Consider the following 19,726-nt stretch of genomic DNA (forward strand, 5'->3'; position numbering starts at 1 on the left):
TGGCACAGATGGAGCAGGGAGCTCAGATTTAGGGGGTTTTGACATCTGACAGTATTGCTAGTGTTGTACATCTGAGTGAGTTCACCTGGCTGAGATGCAGCAGGAAAAGATGATCCTTAATGGACTGAGTGGGAATAATAGCTGTTTTCTGCTATGGAGGTAATTTATTTGCAATTAAAGCCCCTTTCCCCCCGCTCATGTCACCTCGTTAGCAGCACAGGGAGCTCTCCAGCAAACACAAACCCACGCTGTGAGATTCACCAAGTGGAGCCCTCGGTGCCCTGCAGTGGTTTCTGCCATTGCCAGGTGATTTTCCTGGCACTGGGATGGTTCCTGTGCCTGGACTGGAGCCCATCAGGTGCTGGGTGTGTAAATTTTCCCCCTCCTTTGCCACCTGAGCGAGTGCAGGGCTCCTCCCGTGGCAGGATCCCCGGGAGCCCTTGGCTGTGCCTTTGGAGTGTGTTTTGTGCTGTTCTCCCTGAGCTTTCTGCTGACTGAACATCCTCACCAGCCCCGGGCCTGGCAGAGCCCTGCCTGGCACATCCCTGCCCACGATTCCCAGGCAGTGCAGCTCTCCTGGCTCTGTGTGTGCCAAGGCTGTGCTCCAGGCAGGAGCTGGGATGGCTCACACTGGCTCTGGCATGTGCTGGGTTCCAGGAGAGCCTTTCCAGGCGAAGCAGTGCTGCTTCAAGGAGGTGTTGCTCTACTAGAACTCATGTGTGTTTGTATTAACAGGAGAAAGCTCATGATTTTCCCATTATTATGTGTTTTGAAAGAGGCAGGATGAGAGTACAAGAAGCAGGCACCTTTGCAAATTCGTGTTGAAATTTTGGGGGAATTGCATCACCTCTGTTGGCAGAGGCTGTCACTGGCAGTCTCATCTGAGCACCAACTGCAGCCTGCTTTTATTTCTTTTCCTTGCCTTCCCTTTGTGCCTGGCTGCCACTGCCTCATCCCCATCACCCACCCCACCTGCTGCTGTCCTTTGCTTTCTGCTTCATGCTTGACCTATGAGCTGAAATGCTAATGGCTGTTGAAAATCTCAATTAATATAAACCTAGTTTCAGCCAGAAATGTGCTAAACTCGTTCAGGAGGTGCAGCATCTCCAGGAAATGCAGGATGGCAAGAGCCTCAGACAACAGCTGAATTTTTAGCAGGCTGTGCTTTCAGGGGTGTCTGCAAAGCTCAGATGTGGGCTGGTTTGTGACCAGCAGGGAGGGTGATGGTCACTGTGTGTTTGTAGGTCATGGCATTCCTCTGCCACAGCGTTATCTCCTCGTGCTGGAGTAATTTCTGTGTTTTCACTGGTTAAAGAAGGAATGATGTGTGGCCAGGCCTTCAGGTGGAGGGGATAAACCAGACACGTGGGGGGATTAGGCTGCTCTTACATCTGTAAATGTGCACATGTAAAGCCAGACCCTTATTTTATGGTGGCTTGTACAGGAATGATGCAAAATACACTTTATAGTGCAGTGAAGGAATACAGTCTAAAATTTCAGCATGGTACTTTTAATTCCACTCTAAATACCTCAGAAACTTGCTAATTAAATACTTGTGGGTTTCTCAGAAGGCTGCACAACATCTCCACAAGCAATTTGCGCTGCAGGATGTGGTACATCCACCTCGAGTACACTACATTAAATCCAGATTTTCCCCTGAAAGAGAGGTTGGTGCCAGAGTAGAACTGGAAGAAGGATTAAAGGAGATGAATGTAAAAATATGGATTAATTCCCACTCAGGAAAAGATTGTGTCTAGTGACCTAAAGTTGTGTGTCACAGGAGCTGCTCTAGTGACTCAGGGCTCAGAGCTGCTGCCCAGTTAACCCAGTCCAAAATGAACTGGAGAAGGAGCAGTTTTGTGTGCAGTGAGGATGGGCAGGGAAGCAATCAATTAAAATAAAAAGGTAGTTAAATTTATGGAGGAGAGGTGTTGGCATTAAAGAGCAGATCTGGCTCAGAAAGTCCCCAGACAGCTGCAGGAGGACAGAGGATTTCTGTTCTCCCTCTGAGCCACTGTGGGGTCACCTGGTGTCCCATGTCCCAGCTGTTCTCCTCAGATCAATCCAGATGTTGCTGTTTACTCACCTATTTGAGAACTTCCAGGGCAGAACTTGGTGCAGGTTTGTGTGCTCGTGCTGGAAGGAGTGACCAGGTGGTTATCTCACTTTTCTGGGAAGTGCCATGTCAGGAATGTCATCGCTAAAGTTTAATGAGGTGGCCATGATCAGCAACAACAGCCCATCCACAGCTCACATTTATTCCTTGGGCCATGAAGGGGTTAAAGCAGGTGTTGATTTCCACTCTGGGTTTTTTTGGGAGTCCTTATTGCAGGTGCTGTTCAGAGGCATTTTGAGGTTCCAGCAGGTCTGATGGGGCTGGCAAAGCTGGGCCCCTGAGTGTCATTGAGGGTTACAGACCCCGTTTGCTCATCTCCATCCCTGTGTGTGTGTAAAATCCATGCAAAGCTGTAAGAAATGTGGTCCTTGTGCTCAATGCTTCAGCTGCCAGATGGACAAAACCAATTAAACCAGCTCTCCCAGGCGCTGGGCCATTATGTGGGCACAGATATGACCAGGAGAAATCATTTATTTAAACCATTTCAGAGCATAGGCTGTGATCTGATGAGACTTGAGGGGATCGCACTCCAGGATTTTGCTGGGAGCAGGTAAGGCAGTGTTTGTGGGAATGGGGAGCTGGTGCTGGCTGCCTTTTCCTGGGGTCACACCCTTGGATTCCAAGGTGCTCGTGCACCTCTTGCTTCCCCTCAGCTCAGGGCAGATCTCCAGCACCAGAAATTGGGTTTGCACAGCATCAGTGCAGCCAGGGGACAGCACCATCTGTCACCCTGCCCAGCCCAAGGCTGAGCTGCTCTCCCAGACAGCCAGCACCTGGCAAGCTGGCCTCCCAAATTCCTTGTTTATTCCTTAAAACTTTGGCCTAGGGGAATTAATTATATTGTGCTCTTTATTGAATTGAATGTTTTACTGCTGCATTGTGCTACAGCCTTGTGTACATATTTCGTCGTTGATTATGTTCATTCTATTTTTAGAGTGGTTTTTTGGGTTTGGAAAGTGGAAGACTGATGGATTACAAAATTGGGGAGGCACAATAGTTGCAATCACAGTTGAAACACATACATTTTGTGAAATAATGTTGAAGCTGCGTAACTAGACTGAAAACTTTTCCTTTAGATGTGCTGTCCAATAATGTTTGTGAAGTCCTTGGTAAGATAAATAATGCATGGACTTTTCTCACTAAACCTCCTGAGAGTGGAATTGCATCTAAACCAAAAATATCTCTGTGCCTGTTGTGTGCTGCAGTGGGTTTGGAAATGCTTTGCCATGGAAGGAAGAGCAGCTTTCTGATTTGGGTGATTATTTTAATCACCTCCAGCATATGCATGGGCTGCTTTTTTAAGAACTGAAAACATCCCAGAATATATGGCTGGGGAAGAGTCAAGTGAAGGTTATCCTCACGCTGACACTGGCATGTCAAAAAGCTTTCAGGGGAAAAGCAATGGGTGGCATTGACACCTGAACTAAAATGGGGTCCTTATGAATATTCCCTCTCTTTTCCAGACTCCTGAGTGACTCTGCACTTTGGGGGGTTTTCAGGGGGAATAAAAAGATCTATAGCTGAATAAAAACTGGCACTAGAGCAGCACTTATAGCAGAAATGCAGCAGAAATCTCCACATTTCCCAGCTAATTGGTGAAGGAAGGAGATCCTTGAGGTGTGGAAAAGCTCTGAGGTGATGGATTCCCGCTGTGAGCTCCCTGCCTGGCTCCCAGGGCTGCCACCCCTCTGCTGGGAGCTGCTCTGGGAACACTTTGGAGCACATTTGGAGCACATTTCCTTTCCTTACCTGCTGAATTTTCCATGCCCCACTTGCTGGAAAGCTTGGCAGTGGAGCCCCTGTGCTCTGTAGCACTGAACTCATCTTTCCTCCCTACATTAATGTTGATTTATTTTTCTTTTTAATTTTTTTTTTTTTTGGGTTGGGGTTGGGATTGAAAGTTCTTAAGTTCTTCAGATGGTATTTTGTGTTTGAACTTAGACGTTTATTATTTCTTATTTATATTACAGTTTTATAAGTTGTGAGTTTTACGGTATTTTATTCACAAGCTATAAAATGGTTTTGTATTTATTTCTGTAAGGTTTTTTTAAGCAAAACCCATTTAATTAAGAAATGACACTTATTTTTACGTTTAACTTAATAACTAATTACTTATGTCTTGTAATGTGGGCTTTTTTGTTTAATTATAAAATACTACTTAAACTTATGAAGAAGAAGGACTCGCTATTGTTTTACAATTTCTATTTTAGTTTTATATATTGTTATTATTATATTTTAAAACTTTAAATCTTAAGTTTTCTATTATGTGCTATTACACACTTTTATTTAAACTATACACTTATAATCTTAGTTTTATTATTTAATTTTGGAAGTCTTCTCTACGGCTTCAGGTTAAATGTAGTGTTTTCTTGAGGGTCTGTGTTTTTCTATACAGAAAGTTTAAAATTCTCTCTCTTAAAATGAACAATTTCGTGTGGAATCATTAAACAACCAAACTTTTATTTCTTCTTACCAGAAAGCATTTTTTTCCCCAGATTTTTTTTCCTGTGGTTCCATAACTGGGGCCACGTGGGAGGCTGTAATTTCTAATCACAAATATTTACCAGTCCTGTAACATCCATGTCACTGAGAAATTACACTTGGTTCTAGCTAATGAAAAGCTTGGCCAGGGGATTCACCAGTGTTCAGCTGTGGGGATCCATTACTTTCCTCAAGATTTGTGTGTACAGGACTTAAACAAGGAATATTTGAAGAGGGAACCAAAGAGCTGAGGTTGATGCCATATTTAGTAGTGCATTATAATTTCTCTTGCAAGTGGCAGACCAGTAATCTGGGAATTTTGGCTGTCATCCTGCTACTATTTATGAGCAATTTTAATGCAGTAATTACATGTAGGGGAAATTCTTCGCTAGGTTGATGAGATAAATGGAAATTTAATAATTTTTTTTCTTGCTTGGTTGTCCAATATTTTTATGGCATCCTTCTGGAAGCAAGGGGATGTAATAAAAGAATCTGGAACTCCATTGCTCCTTGGAAATACTGATAGTTTGAAAGATTTGCTCAGTGTAAGTTAAAGGCAGCTCATTAAACAAACAAATGAGCTGTCCTTAGAGCAATCAGTATTTACTATTAACTGAACAGCACAGTAAATAATGAATTGCAGGTAAGGAACTACAGATAAGTATTTGCAGTGAATTCAAATTACTTGACTTAAGCCTGAGGCAGAGAAAAGCAAATAGAAAGGCAGAAAGAGAAGGAGGAGGGGGGAAGAAGAAGGGAGAGGAGGGGCTGCAGATGTAACATTTGTTGTAGCAATCCGTGTTCATTTGTGGTGCAGAAGAAAGGTTTTCCTGGGCAATCTGGTGGCCCCATGCCTGGTGCAAGTGGTGCTGCAGTGAGTCCACCTGAGAGCAAAGGGGGATGTGGAATTCCTGGGGAAAAGAAGAGAAGACTTGGGGGAGACCTTACCAATTTTTCCAGTACTTGCAGAGGGGTTACAAGAAGGCTGGAGAGGGATTTTGGACAAGGACATGGAGGGAGAGGACACAGGAATGGCTCCCCAGTGCCAGAGGACAGGGATGGATGGGATATTGGGAATTGGGAATTGTTCCCTGGGAGGGTGGCAGGAATTATTCTCAGCTGAATCCCTGGATCCCTGGCAGTGCACAAGGTCAGGCTGGACACTGGGGCTGGAGCAGCCTGGGATGGTGGAAGGTGCCATGGCAGGGGTGGGAGAAGATGATTTTTAAGGCTCCTTCCACCCCAAACCATCCTGTAATTCTATGAAAAGCAGGACTCTGGGCCTGACCCAGCAGGGCTGATGCTGTTCCCAAGGTCAGGATTTTGCAAGTGGGTCCCTGGTTCTGTCCTCCCCCAAGGACAGAGCTGTGCTTTGGCACCAGCGAGACCAAAACCTGCCCCTGGCTGCCAAGTGCCTGCACAGCTCCCTCAGTCATTTCTCCAAATTACTTAGGCAGTGAAATTGTTCATTTGCTGGGAGGTGGCACACGCTGAGAAGTTTGGGTTTGGAGTTCAGTCATGGTTGGAGTGAGAGATTGTTCTGCCTGGAGTTTGGGTGTGTGGCTGTGTCTGAAGGCAGGATGGATGGGCTGCGGGGGGATATTGCTCATTAAGGAAGGGGCTCGGGTGTTTTGGGTGCTGGAGGTGAGAGGGAAGGTTGGGGATTTAATCAGCGTCTCTGCAGTTTCATTGAGGCCTGCTGGGACAGCCAAAGGCGTGACAGGCCTCCTGAATGCCCACAGCTTGGCAGCCTCGCCTAAATGTCACCTCAAACAGGTGAAGAGCTTGGCCCAGGTCTCTGCAGGGAGCATGAGCCTCACCTGGCTGAGCACCAGCAGTGCCCAGGGCAGGGAGCAGGGAGTGGGGCAGGTCAGGGAGATGTGTGTGAAGTGTTGGCATTCCGTAATCACTGTCACAGCCTCTGCTACTCCGCCAGGGATAACAGACATAGGAGCACGAGTTTTATCTTGCTGGGAGGCTGTCACAAGGTAAATATCTCTGCAAAGAGCCTCTTGCTTGATTCCCATCGCCCCAGGGCTGCTCCTCATGGAATCCCCTCCCAATAAACCAGCCGAGGTCCAAGGCAGCTGCAGGGAGGTCCCCAGGTGGAATTACCTGCTGGGTGTGCACAGGTCCATCCCTGCTGGTCCCCCTGTGCTGCCTGCTCCCAAATGCTGCTGCTGGCAGCCCCCAGCATTAGTATTCAAGCCAGGGAACAGGAGTGAGGTGCTAGACAGGCCGACTAATTACAGCAGCCTGCAGAGGCAAGTCGGGCTGTGCCACATGATGAAGGACATCCCGTTTACTTGGAATGTTGCTGTTCTGCTGTGGCACTTCATTAAAAAAAAAAAAAAGGGAAAAAAAAATAAGGTGTGAGCTAATTGGTTTGGTTAAAGAATTGAGCTGTGCGCTTGTTTTTCTTTTCTTGGATTTAATCTGAATTTATACAATGCTTTGTATAAATTAATCTAAAATGAAACTTGCCGTGACCTTAGCAAGCTGCACACCTCGTGTAATCCCAGGTCCCCTGCCTCTGGCTGCCATCCTGACCTGCCTGCTCCTGTCCCCAGAGCTGACAGCAGATGGGGGAGAGGAGGCTCTCGCTGCCACCAACGTGCCATCTGCAGGCAGCAAGGCTGGGCAGGTTTTTATCAGCCTAAATTGCAATTCTGCATCCAGAGGGTTTTCTGTCAGAGCATCTGTTTTACTGCCATGACACAGATCCGGGGCTGAGCGTGTGCCAGGAGCAGGTGAGGAGGGGGACAGCCCCATCCTGCAGTGACAGCAGCCATCAGGTGGCTGCTGGCTGGGGCTGCTGCGTGTCCTGTGTGTCCCCTGTGCTGTCACACAGCCCAGGTTTGGGCAGGCTGAGCTTTGGAAAGCTCCACTGCTCAAAATTCAGAGCCAGGAGAACTCAAACTGAGGAAAGAGAACTGCTGGTGTTGCCTGATTCTGGCTGATTTATACCCAGGATGGCCTGGGGGTGCCAGCTGAGCTTGTCCCCTGTCCCTGTCCCCTCCAGTGCCCTTCTGCAGAGCGGAGCCCTAAGCAGATTAGTCAGCTTCTTCCATCAGCAAATACTTTGGGCTTAAGATACTTAAAAGACATCTGGTTTTTAGCCTCATTTCTAAACAAATGAGGCTTATGTGATTATGGTGTCTGTCACTCGCCCCTCGTTGGCCAATTGCAATCCCCAGCTGGGGGTTTTGGTCTCACAGATGTGAACTTCCAGGAACTTTCTGTGGGCTGGTGTGAACAGAACTCACCCTAGAGGGAGGGCCACAGCACAAGCTGTGAGAGGGAATGCGCTGGGGGAAAACATCTCTGTTTGCAGGGAAAAGGAGAAAAAGCCCCCATGGGCTGGCGGGTGTGGCTGTGCGCTGAGCTCTGCCTCCGCCCCAGCTGTGCCGGGCCAGCCCAGCCATGCACAGTGCCACCTCCTGCTGTCCCCACAGGCCAACTGCTCCTGTGATCCCGGGATTGCTTTTCTGATCCCTGGATTAGCGGGCTGGGATGTGCAAAGATACCAGAGCTGTGTGTGAGGCAGGCTCAGCTGGGCCGGGCACTGCCCTGGTGAGCTGTGCCCATGGAGCAGAGCTGGCCAGGCCATGCCAGCCCAGCATGCCTGGTGAATCCATGGCTGCTGCACTGTGGCCTTGTCTTCAGAATTGTTCTTTCACAGGTATCCTGACAACTGAGGAGGTTAAATTCTCCTGGGACTGATGTCCCTTAGCACTGTGAGAGGGTGCACAGGTGAGCACAGCTTGTGCTGGTTGATAATTCACTCAGGGACTGTGGATGAAGCTGGTGATCAGAATCCTCCGTGCACCCACTTTTGCAGAATCCCAGAATCCCAGGGTGCTTTGGGTTGGAATGAGCCTTAAAAATCGTTTTCTCCCACCCCCTGCCATGGCAGGGACACCTTCCACTATCCCAGACTGTTCCAAGCCCCCATGTCCAGCCTGGCCTTGGACGTTTCCAGGGATCCAGGGGCAGCCCCAGCTTCCCTGGGCACCTGTGCCAGGGCCTGCCCACCCTCACAGGGAAGGATTTCTTCCTGATTTTTGACCTACATCAAAACTTCTCTCCTTATCTTCTCTGTGAATTTCACCTAGAGCTGGATCTGTCTCCTTTCTGCAGCTACACAACATTTTTGCCTTGTCATTCAGAACCTAAGGATGTCCAATGGAATGTGTGAAACCCACACAGAGTAGTTCTGGGACTGGGAGGGAAAAGCAAAGGTTTCATGTTCTGCTTCCTAGTAATGAGCTAAATGAGATTGTGTCCTTCTTTGAGCATAAATGAAAGATAAAAGACAGATGAGATTTATGAACAAGGTCATTAGTGTACCAAATTTCTCTCATTAGATCTGTTACATTACTTTGCAACTTACATAACTCTCATTAGAAAAATTTATGAACTGGAATGATTACAAATGCACCATATTCTGAACCATCTCTACTTTTAATTGCCAAACAGAAAAAAAAATATTTCAGTGCTACAATAGAGCTGTACTTTTGTGCATGTGTTTTTTTTGTTAGAATTTAAATAGAGGTTGCTCCTGAAGCCAGGGGATGGGGCGGGAGGAAAATGGACCATTTAGTGCAATTTAGCTGCAAACCTGAAGCATTGCTTTAATTTTCTAACTGTGTCAGACCCAGGTTGATATTGCAGGCTAATATTGCTGTTTGTTCTCCTCACCAGACTCCCACTCTCACATCCCTGTGCCTGATTTGAAGTGACAGTGAGCAGAAGCATAAGGTATCTCTCATTCTGTTTGGACTCCTTGTTTACAGAAGAGCGATGGAGATGCTATTAAGCACAAAAGGCATCACCATATGCCTGTTTTTCTTTGTATTGAGTTTGGCAGCAGCTATTGAAATACCATTATCAGGTGAGTTGTAGTTATTTGCTGTGCACTTTGCTGTTTTTGTTTGGTATTCCTTTGCAGCTATCCCTGAAGGAAAAATACTAAATCCTCCTTTCCAGTTGTGTTCCATTTGGAATTTAATCTTGCCACAATGTGGCCTTTGGGAAATTCAGGTCTGATCAAAAGCTAAGCTGTCCTGTTTGGGCCTGCTTAAATGGAGCAGTAAAGTTTGTCTAATAACATCTCTGTGGTGTTTTCCATCCAACACAACGCTTAGCTCCGGGGGTTTGGGTTCGTCCTTCACTTCAGTTCCTCATTTTGGCTCTGAATCCCCCTGAAGCTTGTTTGATGTGCATAAATCCCTCCTCCCTTGTCGTGCAAGCTGCCATTCCAGCCTGGGGAAGGAGCAGGTGGATGTCTCAGGGCCAGTGTTGGTCCCCAGAGGAGGATTTCACACTCTGTGCCCTGCCCTGGGGAGCAGCTCCTGCGTCCCTCACCGGCTGGGATGAATTCAAACTGCTTGTTTTACATGGATCGTGAGCTTCCAGGACACGTGTAAAATACGGCGTGAGGCTCACAGGGAGCAATCCAAGGAAAGCCAGAGGACCCCTCTTCCTGGAGTACAGCCCAGACCTCCCCAGCTTTGCATTTTTCAGACATAAATGGACCAGGAGGGTTGAAAACTGCATTTTGCTTTGGTGTTTTGATTGCAAAAAAACCAAAAAACAAAAAAGCAAAACTCAACCATATTAGGATTTATTAATTATGGTGGGGAAAAATAAAGAAGTAAACCTAAGGAAGGATAAATTTAGGCTCTTTTCAGGGTCTTAGAGTAGGACATGGGCCAGTTTCAGGGCATCCCGTGGATCTGCCATGAGCTCTTAGCACTCTGGAGCCTGCCAAATAGCCCTGACTGCAAAGAGGAAGCCAACCAAGCAGGTTTATAAGATATTTTTGTAAAACTATCCAAATTTGTATTGAGAAGTAGAGGTTTTTGGGGTTTTTTTCGGAAAGAACTGCATTGGCTTGTTGTGTTTCAATAAAGCCAAAGTGGAGCTGTGACTGTAAAGCACAGGACAAACTCTCTGGGCATCCACTACTTTTATGAACCTACCCCAGGGAACCACCTAACCCTTAATTAGCTGTAATGAAGCATTTTATATCATAATAAAAAGTTATTTCTGATCAGTGGAGCTGGTGGGCTTGGAAGTGTTCAGCTTTGAGACCATGTGATATGACAAGACACTGATTTTCACTCCAGCTTTGAGCTCCCTGCACTTAAAGCAGCACACAAAGAGCATTTTAATTCTCTTCCTGGCTGTTTATAACAATGGGGTGATCCTATTATCCCAGCTCCACTGCAGGGAACATTCTCCTTCCTCTGTTACACGGGCTTTTGCAACACTTTAATTCCCTCAGAAAAAACCAGAAGTTGGTGCAGCCTCGGTGCGTGACCATGCAGCTGCACCCTGGGGCAGGCATTAAACCAGCCTAGCAGTCCATGGGCTTTTCTGGCAATTTTATCCAGGATGGAGGCAGCAGTTTGCTACTTCATGTGTGTGCATCTGTGTCTGGATTAAATCCAGTTCCTGACTTCACTGTGAATAAATTTGCCAGGCCACAGCGCTGTGCTCTGGCTCTGGCGTGGTCCCAGCTCTGCTCTGCCCTGGGTGGTTTGGAGGGGAATCAGGGTGGGCACTGTCCCTCTGCCAGGCCTTTTGTTGGCCATGGAGGCAGTGACAGTGACCAGAGGGTATTGTCCATGCCAGGGAGGTGATGATCATCCTTTTCCCAAGGCAAGGCTCACTTTCTGCAGGAATAATGCAATCCTGCCATTGTCCCTCTCCACTCGAGGGCAGCCCAGTTTGGCTGGAACTCTGTTTTAACCCAATTCCTCTTTGTGTTCAGTTTCCCAGCTTCCAACAATCACGGAGCAATCCCACGCCCAGGTTGCCTACCCCTTTGATGAGGACTTCACCATTAAATGTGAAGCCAGAGGAAACCCCCAGCCCACGTGAGTACTGCTTGGAGAAGCAAACAGAAGCTGAGTTTGCTTTTAACCTTTGCCAAACATTGCTGTGTCTGTCAGGAGCTGCTGCACAAAAACCTGCTCATCATCCTCAGCAGGGTTAAGGTTTGGCTTTGCATTCAGGCCATTCAGCTTTTGTTGCTCCATCACTTCCCCTCACCCTGTCAATAGGTATCAACATGGTTTTCCTTGCTGGGGGATGTTTGATTTCTCTGGCACGTGCCAAATTCACCCCCTGGTTTTAAAAAAACCTTGTCTGGGTTGTGCTGCAAAAGATGGGCTGTGTCATGGCAATCAGAGGGGCCCAGCTGTTCCTCTGCCTGTTCCACAGCAACCCGAAAAATCCCAACCACATAAAGCTGTGTATTCAAACAGCAATTTGCATTTTATCAGATGCCTTGTCCGTACCTAACCTCAGCAGGGCCATGGTGATGATACAAACAGACACAGAAAGTTATTCAGATAAATATCCAAAGATAAGCACTGTGCATTTTACACAGTGTGGAAAAAGGAAAGACTTTTAATGAAAATGTGACTAACAAGAGTGTAATAATAACACAGTAAAAACTCCTCCTGAGGCTTTCACCACTGAATGGTGTTTGGGCTAAATTAATAGCTGGTTTGAATGTCATTTTTTTCTCTTTAATCTTTCCCTTCTTCTTTCTTTGCAATACAATTTAAACTTTAAAAGGCATTCTTTTATTTAGATCAAGACGATTTGGTAATTTTTAATTGAGCTCTGAATGGGGATTTGTAGCATGATCATAAATTCCCTTTGTTCCACTGTTTGTCAGTGCATCAGTGAAAAGTTTCCTGGTGTATTTAAATGATGTGGTAGTGCCTGTTAGGTGAGGGGATCCCATATTCCCTCCATCCTGGAGCAAGGATCCTGTATTCCCTCCATCATGGAGGATCCCATATTCCCTCCATCCTGGAGCAAGGATCCCATATTCCCTCCATCCTGGAACAAGGTGGTTTTACCAAGACCATTGAAGTGCCAAAACAATGGTTTTGTTGTTAATGATTTATTCTCTTAAAACCAAAACAGAAAGGTACATCTGTCACTAAATTGATGTTACTGCAATTTCCAGCTGTCTGGTTTTAAATGGGTTTAGGCAAATTTCAATCCAGAATTGCAGGTACAGGAACAGCATTTATCAAAATCACCCCCCCAGCAGCATCACAACTACAAATGGATCTGTGGCAAGGAGAACCTCAATGGAATCATCTGAATTTCTTCTGATTCAGCCCTGGTGGAGGGTGGGAAAGCTCTTGTGCATCTTTGCCATTCCAAAGCAACAATTCCACTACAGCCACAGCCTTTGCCAGCCTGCAGGTGCTGTGGGTGTATGTCTTTCCCAGGTGTTCTGTCTGTCCCTGTCCTTGCCCTGGGCTCTGTGCTCTGCTCTCATGGCACAGCCAAGAAAAGCAGAGTGTGGAAGGAGGGATGTGCCCAAGCACGAGGCAGAGGGGCACAGTGGCACTCTGCCATTCACCTCTCTCCTCTTCCATCTCCTCTTCCATCCAGTTTTTCCTTTTATTTTGATAAAACTCTCTTTTACCCCTCATTAATACCAAAATGCTGTCCTGGGGCCTGCCCACTGTAACATTCCTTTTCTTTTTCAGCTTTAACTGGACTAAGGATGGAAAACCATTTGATTTATCATCTGACCCCAGGATAGTCACATCCAACAACTCTGGAACTTTTGTGATCCAAAACCGGGGAATCATCAACAATTTCCAAGGGAAATATCGCTGCTTTGCATCCAACGTGCTGGGAACTGCCATGTCAGAGGAAATTGAGCTGATTGTTCCAAGTAAGGCCTTCATTTCTGGTTGAAATTTGTAATTATTACTTTTATTATTAAGATGAGAGCTGTCTTTCCTCAAAATAAATGGGAAAGAACCAGCTCACATGGCAAAACATGAGTTGTTTGTTATTCAACGAACATTCAAAGAAGAAAGTGGTATTTTCTTCTTGGAATAATTTAATTAAATTCCTGATTTTGAGGACAGAAACCAAATCTGGATGCAGGATTTCAGACCACTGAACTATCAACTCCCACAGGTTATTACTGCAAAATAGCAACGGATGCAAATGTTTGAAAACTCCAGGGGAAGTGATTTGATCAGCTGTGAGTTCATTAATCTGATGTCAGCAGCATTCAGGGTTTGGGATAAATACTGATGGGGAGAAGAATAAAACCCTGGAGCTGGAATAAAAAACAAGCTTAAAAATAAAGCAGGGAAAATTACTGATCCTAGAAGTTTGTGCTTTATTAGCACAGAGGAAGGGCAGAGAGGGAAATGAGGGATTAAGGACCAGGTTTGTAGAAGTGGCATGAAATTTATGGATAGAATCAAAGAATTATTAAGGTTGGCAAAAAGCCCTTAAAATCAGAGTCCAACCCTTAACCCAGCCCAGCCAGGTTCAGTATTCAACCATGTCCCAAAGTTGAAACAACTGGTTTGTACCAATCCATTTAATCACCTGTAGTTTGGAATATGAGCACACATTTTGGTTCTAAATTCAGGATTGAGAAGAGGAAAATCAGAAGCAGAATCTTCCCAGAGGGAGTGGAAAGGACAAGAAACTCCCCCAGCTCCATGGTGGAGCAGGGTGAGAACCTGAAGCAGGTTTTATGATGCAGTTCAGTGGCAGAGACGGAGAAAAGCAGCAGTGCAGTGGATTTTTTCAGATGAGATCTTGCATTTCCAAGCTCCTGCAGTATTTTGTTATGAAATATCTGACAGCTCCGTGCTCAGGTGGAATCCATGTGGCAGGGAATGCATCCACAGCCTTCCCAGCCCCACAGTGACAGGAGGTGGCTGCTTTTGCACAGAAAACACTTCTGGCAGATGAAATGGGCTATGAGAAACACGAATAAACATTTTTGTCCTGTCTTCAGCATAGGAAATAATCCTGAGAAGCATTCCAGGCACAGCCAAGGCTTGGGAGAGTCCTGGTGCTGTGGGCACATTGAAACCAGGACATTGCAAGGGCTGGGAGGGTTCCTGGGAGGGACCTGCTGAGGCTGCCAGGTAAATGTATTTTATGAGTGCTCCCCATGAAAGACATGCTTTATTTTCCTCCCATCCAGCTTTATGGATTTCTTTTTCCTTGGGAAATCTATTTAATGTTGAAATGTGCCACACAGCAATCCCTGATGCCAGAGCTTGGTGTTGGGTGAGGAATTTGCAGCATTCCAGGTGTTGCTCTGTGGGTTAGTCTCCACCACCTTGCAGCTGTTTTAGGGAAGAGCTTTCCAGAGCAGAGTAGAATTGCAGAAAGCTTTAGGACAGCGAGCTGAGGTTTATTGAACTGTTGACAGGGTAGGATGGGCAGCTGATGGCAGCTCGAGTTTCAGGCAGGGACAGGAGAGTGATGCGGTTAAACTTCAGACATAGTTTTTGACTTTGGGGTCTGGGCAGGGCAGTGAGGTCAATACAACTTCTCTTAAGCAAAATATCTCGAACTCATTACATTTGAGAGGAGTTAAAGTGCTCAGTGTCATGTTTGTAGCTCCAGCAGCAGAATGTTCTGATATTCCATTGCTACTGAACTAAAGAAGATGGAAAACAAGGAGTTGGTGTCTGTATTTGGGATTATTGGATCTGTATTCAGAGAGGAGATTTTTTGCTTTTAATGAAGAACAGTCTAGAGTAGCTTAAGTAGATATTAAATACATTGGGAGTGGATGGCAACAAATTTATGGAGAGGTTACAAACATGGTTGTTATCAAAAGCAAGAGGAATTTTAGTGCTAATATATGCAAATTCCTAAACCCAGAAAAAAAAAATACATGGTACAGATAATGTATTAGAGGGATTTACCCAACTCACACATCTTTTGAAGCACATTTGCTGTTATTAGAACACTTCTGCCATCAGTTCTTTCATTTACTGGTGCAATGTAAAAGCTGCAAATTCAATCAGGATTCAGAGAGGAGTAGAAGGCACCTTTGATTTTCTAAAGTGCTCTACAACTGTGCCCCAGTGGAAGAGCTGCTGGTGCACAGATCTGCTGTAAATCAGAACCTGCCAGGGAGGGGCTGGGCATAAATTACCTCTATTCACCGCCAGGGTTTGGAGCACAGACTGGTACATGTGAGATCACTCCCTGCATTCATGATGATGATGCAGAGGTGGCAGAGCTGTGCCAGCTGCATTCAAGGCAGATGTAAAGCTCCTTGGCAAAGTCACCGTGCCAGGGAAGGGAAGAAAACCCCAGCGAGGCAGAGCAGGGCAGTTTCTTTCATAAATTACATTTCCACTGCAGAAGCAGAATACTGAGTCTGTAAGGCTGCTGCTGAAAAGGAGAACAAAAGAGTGTTTACTCACAGTAGTCATTCCAGGGAAGCAATAGAAATGTCAGCAGAAATGATCATTAAATCTCACCTACATAATGAAAATACCCCACCTCCCCTATGTAGGATGACATTAAGGAGAGGGGGAAGAATGGGCTCTGAGGATCTCGATGTGTTTGCAGCACTAACAAAGGCCAGATTGTTACAAGATACATTCAGCATGAAAATGAATTTAAATGGTGAGAACACAGACTTCAGCTCCCCTCCTCCAGCATTTCGGGAATCTGCTGCTTGAATTAGTGAGCAGGCCCAATGCCAGGGGAAGGAGAAGAAGTACAGTTTAAACTTCTTTAATTAACTGTGCTGTGAAAGACTCTTCACGGCAGACTGAGTTAAGATTTATGCTTGGTATTTCTAAAGCTGCTGCTCCAAAAGACCAGAGACCTGAGGATGGAAAAATTGGCTGAATGTAAAATTATTCCGTGGCAGGCTGTGCTCTGATGTGATGTTAGTGCAAGAATTCCCAAAGAAACCAGACCTGAGTTAATATTCAAAAACTCAGGTGTGAACATCCTGAAATCAGTAAAAGATGCTGAGCTGATACTGAAGGAGGAGGTCTCAGTTTTGTGAAGGCTTCGGTGTAGCTTTTATGGAAGAGAAAACAAAAGAGAGCAATTCACTGAGACTTTGCAGGTGATGGGGATGAAATTTAACCCTCTTGCTTCCTAAGCCAGTGACCTTCCCTTATGGCCACCTAAATCATTGGGCTCACTCTGATTCCTGCCTGTGGCCATCATTTGGGAAAGGATAACAGAGATTTACGCAGAAAAAACCGTCACTGATTCCATTCCACATCCTCAGGAGCGAGTGGACTCCCAGCCACGCTCTTCCTGACAGCCAGGCTTTGCTAACTTTTTCAATTTAAGGCAGCAATTAAAAAACCCATAAACAAGCAGGGTCGTATGTCATAAACAGTTCAAAGGCTGCAATGGAAATTACAGATTTAACTACTGCTCCTGCTGCATGGATCAGAATATCAATTGAGGCATGGAGATGAGCCCTGGAAACCTCCCAAGTTTCACTCAGTGCAGCTCAGCATCAGGGGCTGCAAGTCATGGTTCAGAGTCCTTAAAATGTTGGGTTGTTTGCTGTACAGGATACAGATCTGTATGGAAAATCATAATTAGATACTAATTTAAGTGTCTAAGGAGCTGGAAATTTCAAGGTTAGAGAAAATTCTTGACTATTTCTGCTTTGCTTCACTTTTACATCCTTTAAGGGTTTATTTGCAAGGAAAAATATGAGACTATCTGTGATGGATCAGGCTAAGCTCTCCTTTATCCCAGGATATCTTCAGTAGAATCCACAGGGAAGGTTATAAAACCAGACCTGGGTTTCAGTGATGTTTTTCTACAATAATTTCACCATTTGTTTGCTAATTGCTGGTTTATCATCCTGAATTCACTCCCATTTTTACACCTGATATTGGTAGAAACAAGACACTGGGATCTCAAGGACAGGTTACTGGAGAAATGCTTTTCCTTTGTTCCATTTCTCAACACTTGAGCCCAACACATGTAAAATACCTGACGGAATGGGCTCCATTCTCACACAAACTGGAATAAATTGCCATAATTGATGCAGTTTTAGTGTGAAGTCACTGTAATCAGCAACAGGACAAAAACTGAGCTGTAGGACAAAAATTGAGCTTTAGGACAAGGTGTCCTAAATGGACCGCGGAGTAAATCTGGAGCAATGCTGGGGACTGGAGTTCCCAGCTCTGATTGCTGTATTTCTGAATCTCTATTTCTGCTAAACTCAAATTAAGCCTTTCTATTGCACTGTATTGGTGTCTCTGCTGTTTGCTTTAGGTTGAGAAACTGCATTTTCTGAAGGGGTAAGGAGGAGAGGCTCAGGCTCCTTTCTGGATTTTTTCCCAGCCCCCCAAATTTGGTGCTCCAGCCTGGACTCAAGCACAGCTCAGTCAATGAACTTTGAGTCACCCCAGGGATTAAACAGATCCTGGCTCCTTGCACAAATGACTCTGGCCACTGATAATCTTCTGTTTCCATGGTTCACACACTGTCAGAGCGCTTCAGTTCTGGGTTTTGAGTGCAGCCTTGTCAGGAAAAACCCCTTGGTCAGCAAAGCCTTTCCCAGGAGTATTTGAAGAGGTGTCACGGTGGGATTTTGGGAGATTCTCCGTAGCTGGAGTTGGGAGTGCAGGTTTCCATCTTCCCCGTGGCTGTTCCACTCACACCTCATGATTTGTGTGTGGTGAGAGCCCTCCTGGGGCTTTCTCAGAGCCCCTAAATCCCTCTGCTCTCCCTCTGTCCCCTCCCATCACATCCCTGTGTGGGGATTCTGTAGAATATTGATGGAGCAGTGTCAGTGCTGTCACTGCAGAGACATCAGCTGGAACTTTCAGTGGCCATGTGCTGCAGTGAGAACTCTGTTCAATATCAAACACTTCCATGGCACAATTTATTTTGTGTTTATTTTATTATGCTGTGGAGTTGAACTCAGCTGTGATACTTTCTGTGATCAGCCACAAATCAGTTGTGATTGATTCTGGAATATCCTCTAATTAGAACATAGGAGCCCTGAAAAAATATCCAAAATGTTGCCTGCATAGACATTCTGAAGATTGATGTGCAAAAGGCAAAGTCTAATGTGACAGAGGCTTTTTATTTTTAATAAATTGAATTCAGAAGTAGGGATTTTTTCTAGTCTTTGAGACCAGCGGGACCCCAGCAAAAAAATTATGCTTGTCAGAGGGTTTGGCTCAGGAATTTATCATGAGTTTTCATTTCTTGCAAAGCTTCAAGGATTAAACATTCGAATTTATCATTATGAGGATGAAAATCAAAGTTTTTCAATGATTTTCATGGTGAACTAAGCAAAAAAAAAAAAAAAGCAAACCAAAAAACCAGCATGGAAGGACCTGTGGTGCAAGTGCTTGATGGAGATGGAGGACATTTGGGGTCAAATTGCTGCTTCCCCCAGTGAAGTCCAGCTGCCAACATCTGGAGATGAATGTCTGTGCTGCCAGCTAATGACACCAGGACTGTGACTTGTCACTGTCTCCTGGTGGGACTCAGTAAATTTCTGTATAATTCTGTAATTACTGGCCACAGAAATTCACTGAGGAGCCCAGTGGTTATGGCACCCAGCTGGGATGTCAGAAACCCAGATTTAATTCTGCTAAATGAGGCAAAAAATGGGTTTGAACAAGGGGTTCCAATGTCCTAAACAAGTGGTGCCATATTAGTCCATTTGCTGATCCATTGGTTTGGTCAGAAATCCCTTTATCCTTCCCTGACCCAGCTTATTGAAAGTTTTGTTGGGAGCGACGTGCTTTGGGGAATAAATAAGCTTTAGATCAAGAAATTGGCTTTTTCCTGCTGGAAAATATTGCACCTCTGCAGTCAGCAGATGTATTTCCCAGGGCTTGAAGAGTGCAGGTTACTGAAGGTACTGGATATGAATATGCAGCTCTTTTTTTTAACCTGAAATTTCACCTACAGAGTGGGTGATGCTCATTAGCTGCATTTTGCCTCTCCTAAGAATTCCTAACCTATTAATAACCCTCCTGGAGATAAAATCTCTGCAGAGTCTGCATTCAGGCAGTCAGCACTGGAGTGATTGCTTCTTTTCATGTTTACTAATCCTGAGATGTGTGAAGTGGCCTCAGAGTCCAATCCCTGCATTTCTCCCCCTCTCCCTTCCTTTGCCCCCTGCACTGGGATGTTGCAGGTTCCCTGCTGGACCACTGATGTCTCGAGATGTGGAGCTGCTCTCAGAGCTCCATGTCGTGACAGGGAGGTGATGTTGGTTGTGCCAGTTTGACTCTGCACAGCCAAGATCTTCTCCATCCTTTGCTGCTTCATTTAATTTAATTAAGCTGCTCATTTTGCTGCTTG

General features: G+C 45.5%; 1 protein-coding gene across 7 annotated transcripts in view; it reads left to right on the forward strand.

Moving 5' to 3' along the window:
• CHL1 (cell adhesion molecule L1 like) overlaps positions 1–19,726 on the forward strand; it is a 129,609-nt gene that overhangs the window by 62,167 nt on the left and 47,716 nt on the right. For all 7 annotated transcript variants that reach the window (XM_030956549.1, XM_030956548.1, XM_030956551.1 and 4 more), the window contains exons 3-5: positions 9,302–9,491; positions 11,376–11,481; positions 13,123–13,313. In XM_030956549.1, the coding sequence (XP_030812409.1) occupies positions 9,401–9,491; positions 11,376–11,481; positions 13,123–13,313 (388 nt within the window). In that variant the 5' untranslated portion in view covers positions 9,302–9,400. The remainder of the gene's footprint in view (positions 1–9,301; positions 9,492–11,375; positions 11,482–13,122; positions 13,314–19,726) is intronic.

The sequence above is a fragment of the Camarhynchus parvulus genome, chromosome 12 (genome assembly GCF_901933205.1).
Source record: "Camarhynchus parvulus chromosome 12, STF_HiC, whole genome shotgun sequence".
NCBI lineage: Eukaryota > Metazoa > Chordata > Aves > Passeriformes > Thraupidae > Camarhynchus > Camarhynchus parvulus.